Source organism: Helianthus annuus, chromosome 13 (genome assembly GCF_002127325.2).
Source record: "Helianthus annuus cultivar XRQ/B chromosome 13, HanXRQr2.0-SUNRISE, whole genome shotgun sequence".
NCBI classification, from domain to species: Eukaryota; Viridiplantae; Streptophyta; class Magnoliopsida; order Asterales; family Asteraceae; genus Helianthus; species Helianthus annuus.
This window is the reverse complement of record NC_035445.2, coordinates 90,197,828-90,224,718: the sequence shown is the minus strand read 5'-3', so window position 1 is coordinate 90,224,718 and position 26,891 is coordinate 90,197,828. Positions and strand designations below refer to the sequence as shown.

At 34.6% G+C, this 26,891-nt stretch overlaps 2 protein-coding genes across 2 annotated transcripts; one reads left to right on the top strand and one right to left on the bottom strand.

Moving 5' to 3' along the window:
• Positions 1 to 8,106: 8,106 nt before the first annotated feature.
• On the bottom strand, positions 8,107 to 9,214 carry LOC110901250. The gene is made up of 2 exons (XM_022148089.2): positions 8,672 to 9,214; positions 8,107 to 8,354 (listed from the first exon to the last, which is right to left on the bottom strand). The coding sequence occupies exons 1-2, from the start codon at positions 9,156 to 9,158 to the stop codon at positions 8,107 to 8,109; spliced, it is 735 nt and encodes a 244-aa protein (XP_022003781.1). The 5' UTR covers positions 9,159 to 9,214.
• Positions 9,215 to 20,419: 11,205 nt separating this feature from the next.
• Positions 20,420 to 25,445, top strand: LOC110898558 (hydroxyproline O-arabinosyltransferase 1). Its single transcript, XM_022145352.2, has 8 exons — positions 20,420 to 20,995; positions 22,415 to 22,482; positions 22,565 to 22,766; positions 23,127 to 23,224; positions 23,732 to 23,801; positions 23,911 to 23,982; positions 24,976 to 25,089; positions 25,190 to 25,445. The coding sequence occupies exons 1-8, from the start codon at positions 20,591 to 20,593 to the stop codon at positions 25,247 to 25,249; spliced, it is 1,089 nt and encodes a 362-aa protein (XP_022001044.1). The 5' UTR covers positions 20,420 to 20,590; the 3' UTR covers positions 25,250 to 25,445.
• The last annotated feature ends 1,446 nt before the right edge of the window (positions 25,446 to 26,891 follow it).

Here is a 26,891-nt window from a genome sequence, read left to right as displayed (position 1 = left end):
ACTTCTTTAAAACAAAGAAGTCTCCCTGAAATCTGTTGGTGACGTGTTCTCTAACCAATAAATTGTGAAGGCTGATGCAGTATATTTATAGCAGAGCTGTTACAAAGGCACAACCCTCCTCCGTTTCACAAACACTAGCAGCACTTCAATCATTTTTTTACCCAGCCTCATCCATCCGTACCTATCGGTGGCCGCCACCACCACACATCGGGTAAATGGTCAGTCTTCTTCTTCGATGCTTCAAATAAAATTTGTTCTCATGGTTCCACTAGAAATACTTTAAAAAAAATAATTGTTAGGTGTGATTATGGCAGATTAACCAACTAAAATGTCCTAGGCCTATGTAATATTTTATAATTGTTCATGTTTTTTTCAAATTAGGAGTCAAATGGAGCATATATACATCCTGGTTACATATAAGTGATATTTGTTCCAGTCAGCTTGAAATAGGAGGTAATAGTTAAGAAAAAATAAAAATTTCACTGAATAATTACTAAGTATCATAACTGCTAAATTTAACTAAAGTTGGAAAAAAATTCACCAAATAGTAACCAATATTCATATATGTTTCATTTGCCCCTCATTAACTTTTAAGACTTACATTACAAAAAAATAAAATAAAATTGGGAATCACCTAAAGAACAAAACTTTGTGCTTATTTAGAACCCTTGGCTACTTACATATATGATCTAAATTACTAAATACTACATAGAGCCTAAAAGCTCCATAGATTTCCATTTTGGGATGTATATGGTAACATGTTACTTCCACTCTTTATTTTTAATGAAATGTGATGTAACAATTGGCACAGTGTTTGATGATTGGTGACAATGTTTTAAAAACCGGTTTTTAAATTAAACCGGATTAGTCTAAAAAATGGTTCAACCGGTTGTACCAGATTGTACCGAGCGGTTTAACCGGGTTGACTAATTAACTCTATAATTTCATAAATTACAACATCAACTCAAAAGTTAATCTAAAAATGCATGATTATATATTAAAAGATAATCTAAAAACTAATCCATAATTAAAAAATAATCCAAAAAATAATTGAAAATCATTCAACTTTTCAACAAAAAGATGATATTCACTATCATCGTTATCCTCATCAACAAGAGGATAACTATTTTCGTTTCATACAATATTAAATAAGAAGTTTTAGTTACGAATAATTATAATATATAAAAATTACGTAAGATAACTAACATATGTAATAAAAATAAGTAACAACCCAAACTAAAATAACCTTGGGCCGGTACCGGTATTACGTTTCAAATCGGTATACCGGATTTTACCGCCGGTACAAACCTTATGTCGTTTCACTTATTTACCGTGGTGTTTCGTACCGGATTTACATCTGCAAACGGTAATACCGGTATAACCGGGCGGTATTTACCGGTTTTTAAAACACTGATTGGCGAAGTTGGCAAAAACAGCAGATTTGCAGCAGATAATATTAATTAATGTAACATTTCTATGCAGGTGAAGAGCTAACACTAAATTACAATTATATCTCTGATTACTAATGTGCCTATTTACTAATGTGCCTTTACATTGACTTGAGGGTTATGTTAATGTGATTAATAATCACATTAATAACAGACTGCACATTAATAACATCGGCTAATCATCTGCCCATAACAGTTCTATATTAAATTTTGAATTAAACAACATTATCCATTCCAAAAGACTATTTAAATGACTATATAAATCAGTCTCCACATTGCAGGTCATACTCGCCTTCTCTTCAACAACCTGTAGTTGTTGGATCTACACGTGACGCCATGCCAGGGAACAAGACTGTCACCGGCTATTCAGACAAATGGACCACCCTAGAAGCCATCTTGAACCACGGAAGAAGAAACAGGCAACACACGGTATGCCCCCAACGAAACTATATGCTTTCTTTTAATATAGCGCTTCCAAATAGCATATTTACAGAGTGCTGATAATTTATGCAAAGTGCTGAATTCACCTGTCATGTTCAAGTTAAGTGCATACGCAATAACCAGGAGTGGTTCACGCTGACATGTGGCGGTGGAGGTTGCATGAAAGGTGTGGTCCGTGAAGACAACAATATGCGGTGGAGACTGCAATTTAATTGAAATAGCTCTAGCATGGGATTTCTGGACTCTGAGATACACTACAAGTTTAGCAAATGGTAGTCTTGAGGTAAGTTTATTGTACCATTGACGGTTCACCATTATCTTTAGAAATTTACTTCTGATATATATGTTGCTTCTTTAAATAACTGAGAAATAGAGGCGAAACGAGTTGGTAAACGGGTATTAAAACAACATCACAGGACTATAAGCACAATGACAATTGTCACAAATAGAGGACTACATTGTACCTATGCTTCAACTTAAAATAAAATTTAATTAAATGGACTAAACAACTGCATTAAGTTTGAGACCAGGGTAAAAATCTAAAACATCATTTTTGTTTATTTTTTACTTTTATAACCAGATGTGTTGCAGGCATCTGAAAATGTTACCCTGGAGTCGGTACACAAGATTGGCAAGCTGGAGTGACATACGTGTTCAGGTAACACTTTTTAAGTCCTGCATACCCTATTTATTAAGTATTGGGTTAATTGTAATAAATTTTAGTAAATAAATATATAGATTATATAACTAAACACTTGAAGAACTGTTAGGATTTGTTAATTTTGTTGGCTTATAAATTCTGATCTATAAAAGGGAACAAAACCTGCAATTTAACTTTTAGATGTCAAAACTGAATTTATATGTATATGTGTATGTAGTATAATATGTGTATATATATATATATATATATTTAACATATATTTTACACCATCTAAAATAATGAAAAAGAAAAAATAAAAATAAAAATTTTGAAAACCGTGACGTCTTTTGAAGAGGGTTGAGAAACCACACGTCCATAGATTTGAAGTTTGTGAGACCACATGTGGTGGGGCGCAAACCTCTCTCAAAGCGTCTTAAAAACGTGGGGGAACACTGTACGCTCGGGCGTTTTGGGCCTTTTTTGACCGGTGGTGCTACCACAAAGCACCGAATGAGGAGTGGACTTTGGTCAAAATAACCATGGTGAAACAGATAGCTTTAAAAAAAACGGTTTTTGTTTTAAAAATATATACTATATTCGCACTTTCGTACCGTGTCACGCACTATCTATATTAGTCGTCGTTCTAGGAAAAAATAATAACTATTATGCATGTCGTGCATCGCACGGGTATTCCCCCTAGTTATAAAATAAATGTTCAGTTTGGTATTCAAGTGTCAAATATATATCTCAATAATTTTAAACTTTTCTTTGTATCCCAATAAATTGAGTATAAATCCATGTGCTCTTAAACCAAAACCAAGTCTTAAAAAAAAGTCTTGTTTCAGAATCTTAAAATTGTAATATATTACTTCATCTTCTTCATCATCCCCTAATTCTTTTATCACAACGTATCATAGGCTGAAACTCATCATAATCTACCATATCAATGAAATTTACTTTAATCCTTAGTGTATGTCTTGCCTAGAACTCTCCTCCATGGCAGATATTTAGGTGCTGTTTGTTTTTTCAGAGGTAAAATGTCTGTAGTCTGCGGACCACATCTGCAGACATCTGCAGCAGAAGATGTGGACCAAACCTCTTCAGTCTCCCAGAAGAAGACTGTTTGTTTTTAACCTCTACAAGCTGCTGAACATCATCCCAATTCTAATTACCATTTTAACACGATGAATATCATAATCAAACAACATAACATACATTCATAACACCAAAATTAACAAATCATCTTCAATAGCAGCAAATTCAGCAATCAATTAGCAAACAAATCGTCGAACAACTGGTGTGCATTTTATCAAACAGTTGGTGATCACTATACTACCACTGTTCTAAACATTCAAACATTGTTCTCAAACTCATCATCATTATCATCATATACATAATCCCATTTGAAGAAATAAACACCCAACTAAATTCTGAAAAAAATTATTTCATGATCATACTTCCGTCAAAACCCTAAGCTACCCTCATTTGCCTCAATTAAAGGAAGTGCAAAAAAGGAATGGAATTATAGAACACAATACATACCTTTCTTCAAAGGATATAACCTTTGAGTGGTGGAGAAGACGTTGGAGGAGGTGTCGGCTGGAGTGGAGGGGCGGCGGAGGTGGGTGTCGGCTGGAGTGGAGGGGCGACGGAGGTGGGTGTCGGCTGGAGGAGGAGGGCGACGAAGGTGGAGGGGGTGGCGGAGGTGCAGGGCGGCGGAGGGGAAGGGGTGGCGGAGGAGGTGAGGTGCGATGGAGGAGGAGATGGGTGCTAGGGTTCAGTGTTTTGAAAGAGGAAAGATTGGAGAAGAGGAATGAAGATGTTGGGCCTTGTCTGCACGAGGAAGTGGTGGGGAAGAGGGTTTTTAATGAAACCTCTTCTAAAAAACAAACAGGCTGCAGACCTCTACGTCCGCGCATGGTCTGCGTGGAGAAGACAAAAGAGGTTGTGAAGTACTTTTTCTAAAAAATAAACACCACCTTAGTGAGATAATTATAGGGTTTTACACGGTAAGTAAACGAATAAAATGTCAATAAACAATTTGTACAATCCTATACACACCAAAGCACAATATAAAATGTCAAACAAAGTAACGCAATCTCACTGTATACAATGTTTGGGTCAATGTCTTCACCTATTTTCCTGAATGAACCGAAGTGTAGAACCATAAATTCATATATAATAATAATGAAACAGAATGAACAGTAGTAATATAATAATTTAAAATTAGAATTAAGAGATGAGTAAATGGTATCGGGTGTACGTACCGATCTCAAATTTACCAAACCGGTGTATTTTCGGTACTGGTTCTGCACAGGTATTCACTGGTTTTTACCCTCAAATACCGGTGTCGTACCAGTACCGACCGGTACCGAACCGTACCATAATGAACAGTAGTGATTTATTATTAAATTAAAATTAGAATTAGAATTATTTAAAATTAGAATTAAGAGATGAGCAAATGGTATCGGGTATAGGTACCGGTCTCAAGTTTACCAAACCGGTGTATTTTCGGTACCGGTTCTGCACAGGTATTCACCGGTTTTTACCCTCAAATACCGGTGCCGTACCAGTACCGACCGGTACCGAACCGTACCATACTAGGTATATTCGGTACCGGTACCCACTTTTGGGGATTTTTGTAACGGTATTTTCGGTACCGGTTGGTACCGAGCTCATCAAGTCCTGTAGCAACGCAGCAATGCAAGTAATTGCACCGTTTAGATTACTTTTCATACCATGAAACAGAATGAACAGTAGTAATATAATAATTTAAAATTAGAATTAAGAGATGAGTAAATGGTATCGGGTGTACGTACCGATCTCAAATTTACCAAACCGGTGTATTTTCGGTACTGGTTCTGCACAGGTATTCACTGGTTTTTACCCTCAAATACCGGTGTCGTACCAGTACCGACCGGTACCGAACCGTACCATAATGAACAGTAGTGATTTATTATTAAATTAAAATTAGAATTAGAATTATTTAAAATTAGAATTAAGAGATGAGCAAATGGTATCGGGTATAGGTACCGGTCTCAAGTTTACCAAACCGGTGTATTTTCGGTACCGGTTCTGCACAGGTATTCACCGGTTTTTACCCTCAAATACCGGTGCCGTACCAGTACCGACCGGTACCGAACCGTACCATACTAGGTATATTCGGTACCGGTACCCACTTTTGGGGATTTTTGTAACGGTATTTTCGGTACCGGTTGGTACCGAGCTCATCAAGTCCTGTAGCAACGCAGCAATGCAAGTAATTGCACCGTTTAGATTACTTTTCATACACACAGTAAGTAAACTGTATTTCGTTTGAATGAGGTTTTATATACACAATAACTTATTTTGCTTACTTTTTTTGTTTTTTTTCTGTAATGAATGAATTGTAGCATGTAAAATTAACTTGAATATTTAGAATATTGATGAGCAAATTGTATCAAATCCTGTAAACGAACCGGTATCGTATCGGTACCAAATTTAATATACCAAATCATTTTCGGTACCAATTTGGTACCCACCTTTTGGCGTTTTCAGAATCGTTACTTTAGGTTCGACACCAGTCTAGCACCATACCAGTATTTATTGATTTTTACCTTCAAATACCATACCGTATTGTACCGAGAATTTTCGGTGCCGGTACCTAATTTCGATGATTTTCCAGATCGGTACTTTCGCTTCCGTTACCGGTACCGAGCTCATCCATATTTTAACGTGTTAGCACCATAATAACTGAACTGAAAACAACTGAATTTCCAACGTGTAGGACGTGTGGGTCCTATTATTATATAGTAGGTTATTTAAAATCGTTTTTTTATGACGGAGTGATTATCCTTACCACGTAATTTTATTTATGTTTTAATATTCGGTATCTGTTTGCCGTTGCTGACACGTCTTTTGTAGTCATTGGGTCCCGCCGTAACGCGCGGGAGGAAAATAACTAGTTAATGATAAAATGTTATTAATGTACTTCTTTATCCACTTCAAGCAAAACATAGTGTGAAATCGTTGAAACATAGATTTTTTTATGATGAATGTCCAATGATCGTAAGAAAAGAGAAAATAGGGATGGACGGGGGTAAGATTAAAAGTGTTCTAATTAAGTCACTTATCGTTTTTGTTTACTTTTTAGAATAGTCACTTATGTTTATTTATTTTTTTTAAAATGTCACAGAATAGTAACCAAGTTTTAAAAGTGTTCTAATTAGATCAATCGTATCGTTTTTGTTCCAATTAGATAACTTAACATTCAAATCGAACCATGTCTTTTTTTTTCCATGTGTCAAGAAAAAAATGGAGCACAAGTTGCTGGGGTCGGATTATTTTAATATATGAAATTATATTTATTAAAAATAAAAACACTTTAATTACATTAAAAATTAAAAAAACAAGTTACAATCTACGTCATCACTCAACGTTAGTATCAAATAAAAGGGAAAAAGAAACAAAAATCTACATCACCACGGTTATATATGAAATGGATGAGAAAACTCTTAATTTTAATGAAAAATGAATTTTGAGTGACCTGATTAGAACACTTTCGAAACATGAGTGACTTAACTAGAACACTTTTAAAACTTGGTTACTATTCTACAAAGTTATCCTTTTTTCTCAAATTCCTTTAATTTTTTAAACGTTCATAACTTTTTATACGACATTATTTAAAAAAATTCCACCGTAAAATCAAGTATTATTTTATCATTCATTTAAGTACCATATTCATATATAAAAAAACAGCTGAAAAACCTAAAAGTTGTGCTGTATTTCTATTTTGAATACCATTTTTGTGTTGAATTTTTCAACTGGATTTTTTGCTGTATTTTTGTTCTAGATTTTTTTTGCACTTGTATTTTGAGAAAACAAAATGGCAAGAGTTTGTGTTTTAGGACTAAAATGTCCTTTAATCCTAATTATAAAGAGTGTCACATGTCATGTCTACAAGGTAATTAGGCAAAACCCACTTTTTAAAGAATCTTTCCCTAAGACCATGTGTAGTCATAAAGCCCTCAAAGGGGCGTTATGCGCCATGTGGCATGCCACGTCAGCAAAGGGGCTTTATGGGGCTTTATGCAATTTGGGGCCGTAGTCATAAAGCCCCTGTGTAATCATTACTCTTTTTTCATTTTTAATTTTTTAATTCATTTTGTAAGTTTTTTAAAAATAAAATTCATTTCATTAAATAAAAAAAAGTACAATAAAATAAAAAAAAAAAAAAACATGAAACTAGAAAAAAAACATTAAACTAGCATTAAAAAAAAATTACACAATCAAAGATTATATTTTTTTTCAATCCGCTCCTTTTGAGCCAACGCCATTTTCAAAGCTTTTCCCGTTAAGTGGTCATGCGGTTTGGAGTAGAAGTCAAAGTCGTTAGCCCATTGTCGATCCCGCATAATCTCCGTAACTTTTTCGTTCTCCTCCAAACGTTTGTTACCGAGTTCGTGTATGTCTTGAAGCCGCTTGTTTATCTCCGAAAATGCGTGACTCATATCCGTTCCCATAGACATCGACGAGGACTCGGGTTTTTTCGCCCGGCTTTTTCTTCCGGGCGGTCTTGGTAGCTCCTCCACCGGCTCGTCACGGGAAATGGCCATTAGCCTCCGTATACTCGACCAATGCCTCTTGCGTAATGTCTTCATCGCTACTTCCACTTTTCCATCCGGAATACAAGCGTTGGTACACGGTTTGAAAGTTTGTGCACCTCTTGTTTATATCGGTCCACTTCCCCGATATAGAGTCCGGTAGGCGGTATTCTCCCCTACCCATGAGCTCGAAAAAGATTTCTCGTACTCGGTTCCAAAATACGGTTTTACTTTGATTGTTTGCTACACACAAAACAATATTAAATGTTAGCTCAAAATATAAAAAATAAAATCTGGAAATAATAAAAAACAGAAAAAAAAAATAAAAAACAGAAAGTAAATAAAAACAGAAAATAAAACTGGAAATAATAAAAAACAGAAAAAAAAACATAAAATAATAAACATAAAATAATAAAACAGAAAATAAAAAAAAACTGAAAATAAAAAAAACAGAAAAAAAATTTAAAAACAGAAAATAAATAACCGAAAATAAAAAAAAACAGAAAAAAAATATAAAAACAGAAAAAAAATATAAAAACAGAAAAAAAAAATAAACATACCTATGACCGGGTCCTCCGAAACATCGATGAAAGCGCGGGTTAACGCATACTCCTCTTCGGGCTCCCACGTTTGCACATTTTTTTTCGTTCGGGTGTTGGTTTCAACTTTCTTTTTATGTGCCCGTTTTGCTTTTCCTTTTCCTTTTTGCGTCTCCGGTTGCGTATCCGGTACCTCGGGTTGCGTCTCCGGAACAACATCGGGTTCGTGTAGTGGGGAGCCGAACGCTTGAGCCGACCCAAACGCTTGAGACGACCCCATCCCATCCATGTTTTGACTTGGGTTCCACCCGTAGAGATTAGGGTCCCATGATAGCGGTTGGTTCAAAAGATTCATGAACCCGGGACTTTGTTGATTGTAGTCGAGAAAACCGGAGCCGAAAGGATTGGGTCTAGTGGGAACCGGTGCCACGGGACGAGTAGGATTGCCACTTTGGTTTGTGTCCGCACTAGATCGCGGAGGAATGAAGCCCCGGTTGAATGGATTCATTGTATAAAATAAACAAGAGTTGTAAAAAATTTTGGGAGAATTAAGAAGGTTTGAATGGGTATGGTAAAAAAATAAAGAGATGGAGAGGATTTTAAAAGGAATGTTGAAAAATAAATTAATTTTTTTTTTTTTTGAATTTGACCGTTTGTAACGGTCACATTTTTGAATTCTCCATTTCTTCACGCCGCTATCACCTTCGCGCTGTTCTAAAATTTGCACACATAGCGCCGCCGGGGGCGGTGTGCATGGCGCCATGAAGGCGCTATGTTGCTTGAACGCGCCCCAGTACATATGCCCTAAGGATGAATGTGATGGAAATTGTAAAGCATCATTTTAATTTTAGCGAGGGGATGAAGAAAAAACGTAAATGCCCCTCATGGGGAGGCACGTTATTTGATTAAACAATAAAGAGAAGGAGTTAGTAGTCTTACGGGTTAAAATGTGGAGAACAAAAACAACATAGGGTTTTAGGAAAAAAAAAATAAGTTTAGGGAGTGAAACTAGGATTTTGGACTATAACGTACTCTTTTAGTTAATTAATTCTAGGTATGAATTATGTGATTCAACACCAAACATCTTTTAAACCAAAGAGAGAGTGATTAATAAATTCGTTTTAGGACTAACTTATTCAAATAATCTAATGATAAAGAGATAGAAGACAATTTGTATGCGATAAACATAAATAAACTCAATATTTAAAGTCTAAAACGAGTAAAAAAACTCGTAAAACAAAGTTTTACTCGTAGTTCTAATCACATGTTGATCAATCTATATTTTACATAGTAAAGGTAATAGTCGAATTCGTCAATGGTATCATGTAAGCCAAGTGGAAGAAGGTTTAATGGTTGGTAATGAATATTGAAGATGGAAGAGTTTTTGAGTGTGTGTTTCGTAGAGAATTAGGGTTGGAGTGTGAATTAAATATCATAAATTAGTACTCAACTTTTTGGCTTTGCCTAATTTGTGGACCAGAAATAGGTCACATTTTCTTCACTTTGTAAAGTAATTTGGCTTTTCCTTCATGTATTGTCATTATTGTTTTATTTGCTTTTAATACACGTTACATGAGCAACCATGGATTTTTTTCCTTCAAGTGTAGTGGCACTCATTATAAACATAGGTGCAGTTTTAATTATGAGTTTACTGTCATTTTCGTCCTTGTGGTTTGTTTACTTTTGTCATTTCAGGTCAATTTTCAAAAATGCATCAGTTTCCTCCCTGACATACTGGAAACGTGCCACTTTGGTCCAAAAACTAAAACCCAGTTAAGTCAGACAGGTTAAGTGAAGGGTCTTATTGTCAATTCGTATATCTTTTATTACCCATCATTTAACCTGTTTGATTTAACTGGGTGTTAATTTTTGGACTGAAGTGACGCATTTCCAGTATGTCAGGGAGAAAACTGAGGCATTTTTAAAAATTGATCTGAAATGACAAAAGTGAACAAACCACAATGACGAAAATTGCAGTTAACTCTTTAATTATTTTACATTACAATTTACAAGAATATATTTCGAAAATGCACACATGAACCTATAATCAAGACAAGATATTTAATAGACCTTTTCGTACCTATAATCAATACAAGACATTTAATATACCTTTTTGTAAAGATTCATACATTGTTGCCTATTTCTTAATTTACCGTTAGAATGAGGGTAGTAACAAATACATGGTTGTCGTGGGCTATTCTAATCATACATGCACATTATCGAGCAACGAGAGAGTATGACAAACGCGAAAGAAAACATATAAATGTTAAATGGGTATAACTTTTGATTCAAGAGAAGTGGTAAAGTGATGTAGTCCCAAACTAAGTGATTGTGAGTTCGAATCTTGTAATGGGTCGATGTGGTGATTTTAGTCGTTCAAAAAAAAAAGAACGATAGACCTTGCGAGCAGTACCTATTAAAAGTATCGACAATCAACCTTTAGATCCAAAATCCTTTCATTTATAGCTTTAAAATAAAACTTATTGATTCTTGTAAGATAGTTTGGCCTTTTATATTATGGGTTATTGAATTTATCACCCCTAACTATTGGCTATTGACTATCTTTATTCCCCTTGATGATCGATATTTGATGTCACCCTTTTTACATATATGGTTACACATTCAATATAATTTTGTGACCAAACATCTTGTAGAGTTTAATCCCACTTTTAATGTTGGAAACACGTCTCTTCGTTGGATTTTCATGTGTATGTAAGGTGGGATATCTTACTCAAGATATGAGGTAGAACACTTTTTGCTAATATCACTCTCATATACCCATTAAGCTATATACCCAAAAGTATGGGTGTGAATTTCCGACACGGTCTGTAAACCTGATACAAACTAACATGAAATTTGTGGGTTTAGGTTTAGTCTAAATGGGTTCGGGTCAATTTCAGATTGAACCTGTGAACCCGTTTAGTTAAACGCGTCGGGTTCGGATCAACCCGGTCAGGTTGACGGGTTATTTAACTCATTTACATTATACTTTATTTTTTTACAATAGGTTTTATGTACTTTAGTTTTTACAATATGTTCTATCTTATAAATTAAATTAGTTGTATTTTATGCCATAATTATAAATTTATAACTTAAAAAAAGAAACTGACATTAGATTTTATAATTTTAATGTAATTGTCATATCTACATTTGTGTTTATGTAATAAATTTTAATATATTAATTTGCAGAAAGAGAATTAAAAAAATTAAAAATTCGGGTTGAATGGGTCTTGGGTCTTGTCAATTTAAAAAATAAGGTGAAAATAAAAGATATACGAATTGACAATAATACCCTTCATTTAACCTGTCTAATTTAACTGAGTGTTAATTTTTGGACTGAAGTGACGCGTTTCCAGTATATCAGGGAGGAAACTGAGGCATTTTTAAAAATTGACCTGAAATGACAAAATAAACAAACCACAATAACGAAAATGGCAGTTAACTCTTTAACTATTTTACATTGCAATTTACAAGAATACATTTCGAAAATGCACACATGAACCTATAATCAAGACAAGATATTTAATAGACCTTTTCGTACCTATAATCAAGACAAGATATTTTTTTTTTGAACGGCTGATTTTATTAAAAAAGAAAAAACAAGCTAGCAAGAGGCTAGACAAAGAAGGAAAATTACCTTTTTGTAAAGATTCATACATTGTTGCCTATTTCTTAATTTACCGGTAGAACGAGGGTAGTAACAAATACATGGTTGTCGTGGGTTATTCTAATCATACATGCACATTATCGAGCAACGATAGAGTATGACAAACGTGAAAGAAAACATATAAATGTTAAATGGGTGTAACTTTTGATTCAAGAGAAGTGGTAGAGTGATGTAGTCCCAAACTAAGTGACTGTGTGTTCTAATTTTGTAACGGGTCGATGTGGTGATTTTAGTCGTTCAAAATATAAACGATAGACCTTGCGAGCAGTACCTATTGAATGTATCGGCAACCAATCTTTAGATCCAAAATCCGTTCATTTAAAGCTTTAAAATAAAACCTGTTGATTCTTGTAAGATAGTTTGGCCTTTTATATTATGGGTTATTGGATTTTATCACCCCTAACTATTAGCTATTGACCATCTTTATTCTCCTTGATTATCGATATATGATGTCACCCTTTTTACATATATGGTTACACATTCAATATAATTTTGTGACCAAACATCTTGTAGAGTTTAATCCCCCTTTTAATGTTGGAAGCACGTCTCTTCGTTGCATTTTCATGTGTATGTTAGGTGGGATATCTTACTCAAGGATATGAGGTAGAACACTTTTTGCTAGTATCACTCTCATATACCCATTAAGCTATATACCCAAAAGTACGGGTGTGAATTTCTGACACGGTCTGCAAATCTGATACAAACTAACATAAAATTCATGAGTTTAGGTTTAGTCTAAATGGGTTCGGGTCAATTTCAGATTGAACCTGTGAACCCGTTTAGTTAAACGCGTCGGGTTCTGATCAACCCGGTCAGGTTGACGGGTTATTTAACTCATTTATATTATACTTTATTTTTTTACAATAGGTTTTATGTACTTTATTTTTTTACAATATGTTCTATCTTATAAATTAAATTAGGTGTATTTTATGCCATAATTATAAATTTATAACTTAAAAAAAAAAAAGAAATTGACATTAGATTTTATAATTTTAATGTAATTGTAATATCTACATTTGTGTTTATGTAATAAATTTTAATATATTAATTTGCAGAAAGAGAATTAAAAAAATTAAAAATTCGGGTTGAATGGGTCTTGTTTGGTTCAACCCGCGAATATTCGGGTCGTATTCGGGTTTATGTGTTTGACATAATTTTCGGGTTCGGGTCGTTTTCGCGTTCGTCTAAAATTTTCTGCTTTGAGTCGGGTTGAACCCGCCAACCCGCAAACACAACCCGTTTAACACCTCTACCCAAAAGTGTCCTTAACCAAAAGAGCATTGGATGCTCACACTAAACAAGACTTTTTATTGAGGCTCATTTAATAAAGAGGCTTGAGATTCACCTTTTGAGCTTGAGTCTACTTACGACTTACCAGCATAAACAAGCTCTTTTTATTTTTATATATATTTTGATATAAATATTGTTATTATAATTAACTAGGTGGAGTTATTGTAAAAAAGACCAAAAGTGTGAGAAATGTAAGAAAGAATCTCAACCATTAGATCTAAATTAATTGAAAAGGGTATGATTGTAAATGCACTAACAAATTCAAATATGGTAATACTTGATTTAAGGATTTGGAGAGAAAAAATCCTTGATTTAAGGAATTATAAGTTTATAACCGTCCATAACATCATTCATTTTAATTCTTTTTGCATCATTCACAGAATCAGAGCATGTTCATGACATGGTGTTTTAAAAAAATTCATAGTTCAATTCATGGTGTTTTTACAAAAATAATATAACACCATTCAGTAAACAAAAAACACCATTCAGAAATAAAATAACACCATTCAGAAACAAAAAACACCATCCAGTAAACAAAAAATAACATTATTCAGTAAACAAAATAACACCATTCAGTAAATAATATAACACCATTCAGTACAAGAATATAACACCATTCAGTAAATAAATATAACACCATTCAGAAAAAGAAAAAAACACCATTCAGAAACAAAATAACACCATTCAGAAAAGAATAACACCATTCAGTAAAAGATAACACCATTCAGTAAAAAATAATACCATTCATAAAAGATAACACCATTCAGTAAAAAATAACACCATTCAATAATCCTTACATCTCTGTATCATCTTCTTCTCCGATTCCGGCACCACCACTGCTGGTCCGCCACCGCCGTCGTCGAACACAACCACCCGACAGTAAAATCTCATGGTTCCCAACCGCCGCTGTCGTCTAACCCAACCACCCGCCGTCGTCGAACCCAACCACTGTGGTCCGCCACCGCCGTCGTCGACTACCACTGCCGATCCGCTTCCGATTGATGTTTGATCTTCCGATTGATGTTTGATCTTCGTATTGATGTTTGATCTTCAGATTCGTAATGTTTGCAGGGATTATGTTCTGAATATGGAAGAAGAAAGAAAGAGAAAGAGAGAAATTAGGAACATGATAGAGAGAGAACGAAATTGTAGGGATTTTGGATTGAATTGATTTACAAAATGAAGATAAAAAGACACAATTGCCCTTAGATATTTCAATTCAATCCAAATTAATATAAATATTTTACATTTTGGTCCCTATTGATCTCAACCATTAGATCAAAAGATCTAATGGCTGATATTCTTTCTTACCTTTCTCACACTTTGAGCCTTTTTTACAGGATCCTAACTCTGTTTGTTTATATAAATATTGTTATGTTTCTAAATTTAAGAGTTAATGAAGTTATGTCTTATGTCTCTGATTACCTTCAATATAGTGACATGTAAACCTTTCCGGTTGAGGTTTTACATTTACACCCCTAGGTCTAATTGATCAACTCATCCAGATTTTTTTTTACTATATTTTGCTTCTGAAAACTACTTTTTTTAGACCTAGAGAGAGGGGGGGGGGGGGGGGGGGGTTATGATGTGACAACCCGAGACCTCAAGGTCTCTCCACTACGCATTACTTATTTCACAACCCCATTTTCGTAATTCGTTTGCGTTGTAAGCTTTGCATGTTTTATAAATGGTTAAATGTATTATTATTTGAACATATAAATGATTAAATGTATTATTATTTGTGCATGTTTTAGAAATGATTAAATGTATTGACATGTGTGGTTATCGTGCATACTTCATAATTAAATCATAGGCCCAAACCCGCCCCTCGATCAATAAAATTGGCTGCTTTGCCAACAGGTTTCGGCAATCCATTTACTTGGGCTCAAGCCCATTATCTCGGCCGAAGGTGAACCGCCCAAACTATTGTAATATATGTATACGTATCATGTTATTGTTTAGCACAAAAAAAAAAAAAAAAAAAAATAGAACCCTACCTACCCCAAGTGATCGTGCGGCAGTAGACTTCCTTCCCCCTCTCGAAGAATTATTCCAGTCGATCGAGTTGATTGGGTTAGTGAATTCCTTTGTACGATGACTCTTATTAATGATCTTGTTTTGTTAGTGCATGAAAAATGTTATTTGAACTTGTATTTGATATGAGAATTTCTAATAATCTTGGAATAATAATAGATGTCTTGATAATAAATTATGGATGTTATTGTATTGGAGAGACATGTCAATTAATGGAACTGTTATACGAAGTGTTAATGAGTTTGATGATGATGATGATGTATGCGATTGAGTGGGTGGTTAACAACCTGATGGGGGATTCTAGGATTCATGAAAGTCAATGTAATCAGTGTGATATTATGGTAGTCTTGTATTTAGTGTTGTATGGTTGAACTGAATGTCGATAGTTTAGGGTGTTTTTACATGAATTATTAGGTGAATAAACCATGAACTACAGCTCCTTAATTAATGCACGAAAAACGATTTGATTTTTGGGAAGGTGATACCGTAACAGTGGGATATTTCAAGTAGGAGTTTATTATGTTGTTGATTAGAATATACATACCCACCTTGTAATAATTATGTTCATGTATGTATGGCATGCTGCAACCGACTTCTTGTTAATGGCCCTCCAATGTGTTTTTCTAATTATTTAGTCTCACAATATGCAATCCCAATTTACTTAAAGTCTATTGGCTCACTTGTACCCTATTGAGTAATCCATATAAATACACATAAATGTAACCATCCTTATTTTATTAAGAAACTTACGGATGAATGAATGGGAAAAGAATATATATAAATGCTTCATTAGTGTGTCAATTTACTGTAAGCGGCTGTTGGGCTGGGAACTAGGGGGCGGCCTACGGGCTGAGTTGATCGGCGGTTAGAAACTTAAGTCATGCAAATTGGTTTGGGCCATTAATTCAGTTGGACCGTACTCTAGTGTAAATTGCTGACTTAATTATTATGAATTGTGTGGATCATAAACTAGTGACACTGATTGCACATGAATCAAACATTCACTAAAAGATGATACGGTGTATAATAGTATGAATATCTGTGTTGCATGATGTTGGGTTATAATTTGCATGAACACTAGAACGTGAACCGAACCATTAGATATGAGCTATGGTACAGTGTGAACTTGTGTTATGAATGTAACTATGACCTGGAAACTTGCTATAACTTACGTAATGATACGTGCTAGGCTTGTTACTACTTGAGTACTGTGTGGATGAATATGTGAATTATGAATTCATGAAACTAACTGCCTTGGTAACCACAGTAGGGTTTGACTGATCAACTATTAAACAAGCATTTAATCTAACCGAGCAAACCCAAGGTGAGTTCACTGCACTTTTCTAAGCATGCGTCCCGGTGGTTTGGGACATCTGGTAAACGTTTCTGAAGGGAATACTGGGTAAACTGTTTATTTGGGATGTTGGTTATTGAACACAGTATAAATCATGTAAGACCCCATACATCTACCGTGTTGCTGAAGAAGCAACGAGGTATTTAGTTGATAGCGCTATTAGGTTTGGCACCCTCACTCCGGGCCGAAAGGACGGGCGTGAACTAAGTACCTGGACTTCATGACCAATGCCTAGTTAGAGGCATTGGGGTTGGGCATTCTCATCGTGTACATATAAGACCCCTTACATCTATTCAAGGTTGTTTGATACCTTGACATCATGACCAATGCCTAAATGGAGGCATTGGGGTTGGGCATTCACATCTAGACGCCACATACGGTAATCGAGTTAATAACAACATCAAATCAACTTGGTAAACTGTTTTGTATATACATTTGGTAAACTAAACTGGGTAACAAAACCTTGAACTCACCAGCGTCGTCTGACACACTTGTTTGCATGCTTGTAGGTCGTTAGATGTCTTGCTTTGGAACTTGCTGTCTGGAGTAGCTGGAGTGGTCATGGGTCGACTGGAAGGATTCATGTGATTGAACTATTGATATCATACATTGGTTTTTGAAACAGTTTAACATTGGTTTACTATTTGCTTCCGCTGGACATGTTAGTTTTCATTTAAACTCGATGATGGTATTTTACATTAATAATTAAGGATTTTGTTTGGAACTTGTACGCGTTCAATGTAATTAGTGGCTCGTTATTGGTACGTCACACGCCTGGCACGGTTTTCCATGGGTGGTATTTTGGGGGTGTGACATATGATCGGTGGATTTTTATTATATATATAAATATTTTTTTAAAACAATTAAAGGGTTTTTTAAAATATATTAATTAATAGTCTGTTTTTAAAACTATTAAAGCATTTTTTATATATTAATACATATTTTTATTTTTTTAGTTTAAGGGTTTGTTAATTAAAGTTTTTTATATATATAACTGAATAAAAGAAAAAAAATGGTTTTTGGATAAAAATTAACAACTACCAAACTATTTAATATGAGTTAACTGACATTTTTTAACGAAGTTAGTTGGTTGGATCAAAATGGCAAAAAATGGAAAACTCAGGGACCCAGAGGAGTAAAAAAACCTATTTGGACTAAAGTTGCAATTTAAGACAAACCATAGAAACTAAAATGGCAATTTACTCTTAATATTACTTCCCAATTGTTTACCTTGCACATAGGACACTTAACATAGTATTCAATTATATATTTTTGTATACCAATTATCAAAAAAATTGTTTGGATCCGAGCTTGAATTGAATTGTCGATCATAAACTCTCTGTTGGTATCTGTAACCATATTTAACTCACATGTTATCGTTTTACAATCATTAAAAAATAAATTAGAACTGGGCATGTATTCAACTATGCAATACACAAGTTTTAATTAAACAAATAACTTTTTATTACTAACGTTAAATTTATTTGACACGTATAAGAGATGATATTTAAACTTACCTTGTATAAAGTAACAAACTTTGCATAGAGTTGTTGATGATAGACAAACATAGCTAAACCCAGTCACAAATAATTAACATTATTTATATTTTACTCCATATGTAATAATTATATTGCTTTTCCACTATCAAACTTGTTGCATCTACCTAGAGTCGTTTTTTCTACGTTTAAATGATTAATTATTAAAAGTATTTAATCATTGTTATTAATCATTTATTAAACATCACAATTCAACTCTTGTATTAAATATTGTTATGAAAATAATCATTTATGAATGTAACCATGCATTAGATGAAATATCTTTCAATAGTTAATTATTATGAATACCTCACTTTCTATTTTTCTCAATACATCATTACATAATATGAAGCTTAGTTCGTTATTAGTCTCTATAGTGTTAACACAAACAATTATACACATGATTATTTCTCAATCGATAGACAATGGCTGTGGCTACTAGTTCGGGTGAATGGCGTCAACTAGCGGTCTCCTCAACATCTATTTCCACTTCCAACTCTACGTGTTTATCAAAAGTAACTTTTTATATAAACATACAAACAAATATACAATAATCCTCTAACCTGCTCTTCTGATAATGTACACTAGTGATAATTTAATCGCGTGGGAGACGTTCCTAACACAGTGAGATCTATTTCGAAAATAGATCATACTTATTAACGGACGAAACTAAGACAACACATGAGTATCAACCTATACTTAATATCATATTTTGAATTGTATGTAGATTACTTTTCTTAATATACTCTTTCTAACGAACCAACCTATGCTTAAGAACAGTTAGACTATGTGTTGTGGAGCTTAAAAGGAGCGCGAAAGGGTGCCACATCGTAGTGGCAGGGCGCAAAAAAGGGGCGTGAGGCGGGTTGTTGGTGCAAGGGTGGAAAAGATGAGTTTGGTTGTTCGGGGAAAGAACAAAAACAGGAGGCGTGATCATCACAACAATGGATTTAAGGTGTGAAATATGAAATCTTGTTATTATTTTTTTTCCACAATTTACATGCCGCACAACACTTGGCCTTAAAACTTTTGAAAGTACAAAGCATCTCATTCATTAAAAAAATATAAAACAAAAAAGCTACAAGACAATTGAATTATAGAGTTATAGTAGATAGACATACCATATGCACCTACATTTTTTAACAAAAATATACCTAGTCAAACTTTAAATAAGAATCCGAGTTAAATGCCATTTTAGTCCCTGTGATTTGGGACATTTTTTCAGTTTAGTCTAAAAGGTATTTCGCCATTGCCATTTTAGTCCACTGAGTTAACTTCATACATTTTTACTGTTAACGAGAAGGACAATTCGGTTATTTTATATGACCGAATTGCCCTTTTCGTTAACAGAATTATATATAAAATGTCCCGATTGCCCTTCTCGTTAATAGAAAAATTGGATAAAGTTAACCTAGGGTATGTTTGGCAAAAGTAGCTGGTGGCTGGTAGCTGGAAGCTGGTAGCTGTAGCTGGTAGCTAGTAGCTGTAGCTTTTTAGATATATTTGGTGTTTGGTAGAGTAGCTGGAGCTTTTAATAAAATGTATAAAATTACCAAAATGGACATAACTAAAAATTTAGAAAGTTGGTGCATTAAAAAGTTTCTTATTTTGAGAGGTTAAAATAGTAATTTTTCCCAAAAGCTTGTAGCTCTTTCTAAACGCTACTAGTAGTAGTGTTCAACCAAAAGCTTCAAGCTCCTAACCTAAAAGCTTAAAACTCCTTCAACCAAATAAGACTTTTTATTAAGTAGGAGTTTTTTCTTAAAAGCTTAAAGCTAGAAGGCTTCTAAAAGCTCCATGCCAAACATACCCCTAGTTGACTACAAAATAACAACGATAAAACCTTTTTATATCCAGACTAATAAAATCAACTAAAAGAATCTTATCAAATGTTTGGTTTTGGCAGCCAGTTTTATATTCTTCAACTACTCTCGCATACCACCATGGATTACAACCAATATACATACGACTTTTGTTCATCATCTTCACCCCTCACACCCCCAAAATTCCCATCAAATTCCCAAATGTAAAAACCCATAAACATCATCAAATCTTGCATCATGGGTTGTGGAAATTTCTTCTTCACATTAATAATAACTTTCTCAGTAGCTCTAATCACCTACAACATCATCATCTCCGCCAATGCTCCACTCAGACAAGAGCTTCCGGGTTCTTCACAAGGGGTTCTTTCCTTTGACCCGATTATTAAGATGCCCGGAAACAGAAAGTCAGCGTTGACCAACAAGAAGAGGCTGTTTCATACTGCTGTTACTGCTTCTGATTCTGTTTATAACACGTGGCAGACGAGGGTTATGTATTATTGGTTTAAGAAGATGAAGAAGACGGGCGGTGTTGACTGTGAAATGGGTGGGTTTACCCGGATCTTGCATTCGGGTAAACCCGATAAGTTTATGGATGAGATTCCTACTTTTGTTGCTCAACCACTTCCTGCTGGTACAGATCGGGTATGAATTATGATCCCTTCTTCAAATTGTTATATGGGTGCCTTTTGATTTTGACTTTTTTTAGGTCTTGTGGGCTGATTTTGACTTTTGAAATTGACGAGAATGTTGGGTTTGGGGGGAAAATTGATGTGTGGGTTGAATAGATGTTGCAAGGAAGAGTTTTTGGGTGTGGAAAGTAGATGTCTTGTTAGTTTGGATTATGAAAATGTTATAGGGTTGACTTTGAAAGTCAAACTACAGGGATTGCTTAGGAAGTGTGTAAGTTGATGGGAATTTACAATTCTAATTTCAGATTTGAAAGGTTTTGGTTATGGGATAGTTGACTTGTGTTTTGAACAAATGTAAGTTGTATTGTGATTTGTGTGTGTAGTTAACGTGGGGTGGGGGTGGGGGGGGATAGTGCACGGTCCTCCCAACCGCTGGAGTGATCCCACTCCGGGAGCCGCTACCCGACCAAGCTAGCTCCGCGGTAGGGGTGCTAAACGGGTCGTGTTCGCGGGTTAGCAGGTTCAACCCGACCCAAACCCGACCCGAACCCGAAAATTTTGTCATACATATGAACCCGAACCGTTTAACCCGAATTTTCTAATTTTTTTTTATTTTTTGCCACAAATTAATATATTGAATTAAAATTTACTTTAAACACACAAATATATATAATAAAATTACATTTAATTTATAAAAATTTATATGAATTTCTCTTTTAAAGTTATAATCATGGCATAAAATACACACCCGATTTAATTTATAACATAAAACATATTATAAAAAAATATAACATAATATAAAGAGGTTAAACGGGTCAACCCGCCAACCTGACTTGGTTGACCCGAACCTGACCCGTTTAGCTAAACGGGTTCGCGGGTTCAACCTGAAACTGACCCGAACCCGTTTAGACTAAACCTAAACCCGCGAATTTCGTGTTAGGTTCGTGTCAGAAATAAACACCCCTACTCCGCGGTGAATTCCCCATGCCGAGTTCTTACCCTGGGCGACATATGCCACTCCCAAGACTCGAACCCGGTACCTCTGGGAAGAGGTGGGTGTCGGTGGCCAACTGGGCTACCCCGTTGGTTAAAAGAGAATTGCAGCGATTTTGTAGTTAATGTATCTACACAAGGGGAATGTTATTAATTCTACTTTGACTTTACGTAACGGGCTTATTCTAGTTTAAAGTTACCGATTTCTTGACGTTTAAAACATATATAATAGCTTTAGACTTCGTTTGAGACATGTGGAGGCGAATCAAGGATGAGATGAATCGATAACTCGGTAGCATATTTGGTGAAAATGGTTTTAATATTTGAATTCATGTCCAAAGTAGGTCTATAATGAATTCATCGAGTATCGAAATTTTGACGATTATTTTCATTAGTACTTTTTTTTTGCAGTTATTAATTATTTTCTTGTATATTTTAGGGTTATATAGTCCTAAACCGACCTTGGGCATTTGTGCAATGGCTTCAACAAGCAGACATCAAGGAAGAGTATGTACACAAACGTTAATAGATTCACTTCTACATTCATATATACGTAAATTTTAATGCCTCGCTCTTATATTATCTGCAGCTATATATTAATGTCAGAGCCAGATCATATTATTGTAAAACCGATACCAAATTTATCCCGAGATGGCCTTGGAGCCGCATTCCCGTTCTTTTACATCGAACCTAAAAAATACGAGACAATTCTTAGAAAGTTTTTCCCGGAAAACAAAGGGCCGATAACCAATATTGATCCTATTGGAAATTCACCCGTTATCGTTGGAAAGGTACACACAATTATGCTTATCGACACACTATTCACAGTTTAGTTTCCACTAAGTTTTGATATGATTTTTATGTCTATATATATATATATATATATTTTTGAGTTAAATGCCATTTTAGTCCTTGTGGTTTGGGCCATTTTGTCAGTTTAGTCCAAAGGTTTCATTTTTCACCTGTGGGTCCAAAAACGTTTCACCGTTGCCATTTTCCACATGAAGTTAACACAGTGGACTAAAATGGCAACGATGAAACCTTTTGGACCCACAGGCAAAAAATGAATCTTTTGCACTAAACTGGCAAAATGGACCAAACCACAGAGATTAAAATGACATTTAACTCTATATTTTTATTTCTGGATTTAGGAATCTCTTAAAAAAATAGCCCCTACATGGATGAACGTGTCGTTGGCGATGAAAACAGACCCTGAAGCTGATAAGGCTTTCGGTTGGGTCCTTGAGATGTAAGAATGTTGACTTTTTGTAACTTAATGTTTAATGATTTAATATAGAGTAAATTACAAAAATCGGCCTTTATATACGTCACTTATTGCAAACTGTGTCCTTTGTCTTTAATAATTACAGAAAACGTACTCGATGTTTGCAAACCTTTGCAAGTTATGTTCTTTAGCCCTAACTCAGTTAATTTTTTGTGGTTAAATTTGACCAAATGGACCCCACATGAGGGTATTTTTCTGGTTAAATCTGACCAAATGGACCCCACATAAGAGTAAAATGACCAAAACACCCTCATGTGGGGTCCATTTGGTCAGATTTAACCATTAAAAATTAACCGAGTTAGGGCTAAAGGACATAACTTGCAAGGGTTTGCAAACATCGAGTACGTTTTCTGTAATTATTGAAGACAAAGGACACTGTTTGCAATATGTGACATACATAAAGGACGATTTTTGTAATTTACTCTTTAATATATTTTTGTTTTTAAATTAACATATTGGGTTTGTATATAGGTATGCTTATGCGGTTGCATCTGCTTTGCATGATGTTGGTAACATTTTACACAAGGATTTCATGCTTCAGGTTTGATTGTTTTCGTGTTCTTATTTCTAAATCAAATAAAAATGAAAGTAATTTAATTAATGTTAATGTTAATATTTTTTTTCTTGTTGTTGTACTGTATATGCAATAGCCTCCATGGGATACAGAAATTGGTGACAAGTTCATAATTCACTACACGTATGGATGCGATTATGATATGCAGGTATTTTATTTCAACAACCGAATTTGTATTTAATTGAATCATATATATAATGTGTTAAAGATGATTACATGAACGAGTTTATCACAATATTGGTTTATATTTTTTATTAAATAAAATGATTTAGGAGGATTATGTGTATTTTAAATACGCTATGGGTGATGTTTGACTTGTTTGAGATAAAATATAAAACCCAATGTGACCCATTTGATTAGGGCTGTAAACGAACCGGACCTTTAAATGAATGAACATAAACGGACACAATACCGATTGTTCACGAACATAACGAACGAACACAACCATTGTTCATGTTCATTTGTTTAACTTATCGAATGAAATTTCTTGTTCGTGTTTGTTTAACGAGTAAAGTGCCATTTTAGTCCCTGAATTTTTGTCTAAATTGCCATTTTAGTCCAAATAGTTTTTTTTTTCCTCCTCTGGGTCCCTGACTTTTCCTTTTTCTTGCCAATTTGATCACATTGTCTAACTTAGTCTAAAAACCAGGTTATAACCAGGGGTATTTTTGGCATTAAATTATTATGAGGTTTATTAATTATGTTGTAAACTACCCCTGGTTATCACTACACAACAGTTATGCCAAAAATACCCCTGGTTATAACCAGTTTTTTAGACTGAGTTAGACAATGTGATCAAAATGGCAAGAAAATGAAAAAGTCAGGGACCCAGAGGAGAAAAAAAACTATTTAGACTAAAATGGCAATTTGGATCAAACCTCAGGGACTAAAATGGCAATTTACTCTTGTTTAACTTATTAAATGAACGAACATAAACGAACTTCCCGCCGAACTGTTCACTGAACGTTCAGTTCATTTACAGCCCTACATTTGATCATAAATGGGTCAAATAGCCATTTCTAGGTGATTTAAATGAATCAATGTTAACTTTTGCCTATCGAGATATATCACAAATTCACGATAAACACCATTTTTAAAAGTATCAGAAAAAATGTGTTACAACACTGAGAACTCTTTACAGGGAAAGTTAACATATGGAAAAATTGGCGAGTGGAGATTTGACAAAAGATCGTTCGATAGCATCTACCCTCCGAAAAACCTTCCACTTCCTCCACCCGGCGTCCCTGAAAGTGTGGTAAGCTTTTGTTTTATGTCCACCACCGTTTGACTTTCAAAGTCAAAGTTATTACTTTTAAATCAGTCTACTTGTAAACTAAATTAGTATGAATTGGCAGGTGACACTAGTGAAAATGGTGAATGAGGCCTCAGAGAACATTCCAAACTGGGGACCTTAAGAAGTCTGCCGATGTTTAAACTATTTGCAGCACACGGTCAAAAGTATATTTATATTTCATATGTCTTCAATACAACAAAATGGTTGCTGTCGTCGATTGGTTACTGAGTTTGACATTGTAGCTATTTACGCTTCGTAACCTTCAAGAATGATAGGAAATTCTAGTTATAATGAAAATTCCATTTTCTTGGTTTTAATGATTGTTGTGACTTTTAATAAATGATGCGGTTAATGTCGCGGTGGCAACATTGTGCACCCCAGTATTTTGCGTCATAGCACCACCCTCTGTCACCATTTCCGCCGAAACTAACATTTGTCTAGTAATTGTCCGGAAACATGATAATCTACAGGCAGTAGTACATGTAATACAAGATCTATAGTTAAGACTACATGTAACTAGTTGTTCATGTTAAAAGCAGTAGTACATGTACAAGAGTGTCATACTGCCATTAGTTTAGGGAAGTGGGGGTGGTCACTAGTGATGAAATTTCATCACTCACAAACATCCAATCATGTTCCGCCATGTCAGCAACCGCTATTCTATCACTCACAAGCATTCTTTAGTGGCGGTGGTCATCACTTGTGATGGGATTCCAATGTACAAGTATTAATACACAATGTACAAGTCATACACATACATTCATCAATGTTCAACGCGTTAATCCTGTCACGCGTGAACAAGGTGGTGGCGGCGGTGTTCGTGATACTTTCACGAGTGATGGGCAGTCCGTAACGGACCACCCCCACTCCCCTTATAAATGAAAAATACAAACACCATATATGAGGATTTAAAAAATTCAAATTAACTTTGGCGAATAATAATAATAATCCAATATATAGAGATTACAATAAATTGTATCTATATAATTTGAAAGAAGTCCAACAGTGATTATTTGCTAAAATGAGCATTCAGTCACCTTTGCTAAAATAAACAATAACCGTTTTTTCTTTGCCACCGTTTGGTTTTAGTTAGGGTCAAGCCCGCCTTTTTTTTTCATCATAATTATACTTCACGGGGTACAAATCTTTTTGAAAAGTTAATAGATTTGGACTTAATAAATATTACTTTGGTAAAAGAAATATGTGAATACATTTTACAAGTAGTTTTTTCTTTCTTATTTTCCCGAGTTTACAGTAACAAACCAAAATAATACTGATCAAGTTTTCTATGCATCACAGATCGAAACGATACCGACTGAATCACCGCTACATCGCGCAGAAAAATTGTTGCCTGCAGTGGCGGATTTAGAAAAAACTTCAGGGGTATCCAAAAAAACTTTTACCTAGATCCGTTCCTGAGAATTTGAGGGCTCCTGTACCGGCTAGTAAAAATGGCCGGGTCCTTAAGTTTTTCTTTTACCTAGGTTCATCCCTGAGAATTCGAGAGCCCCTAGGGGCCCTATGCGACTAGGTTATAGACCCGTATATTACACAAGTTATATAAAAAATTATATAAGATTTAGAAATTATAATATGATATTTTTAGATAAGATATAATTAAAATTATGTATTAATATGATGTTGTGAAACTAGTATTAACAAACAAAATTGTTAATCAACCTTTTCTAATCCATACTTTATAATATAGTGTCAGTATCTATTCAACTTTTTTCTAATGCATACTTTATAATATTGTGTCTATC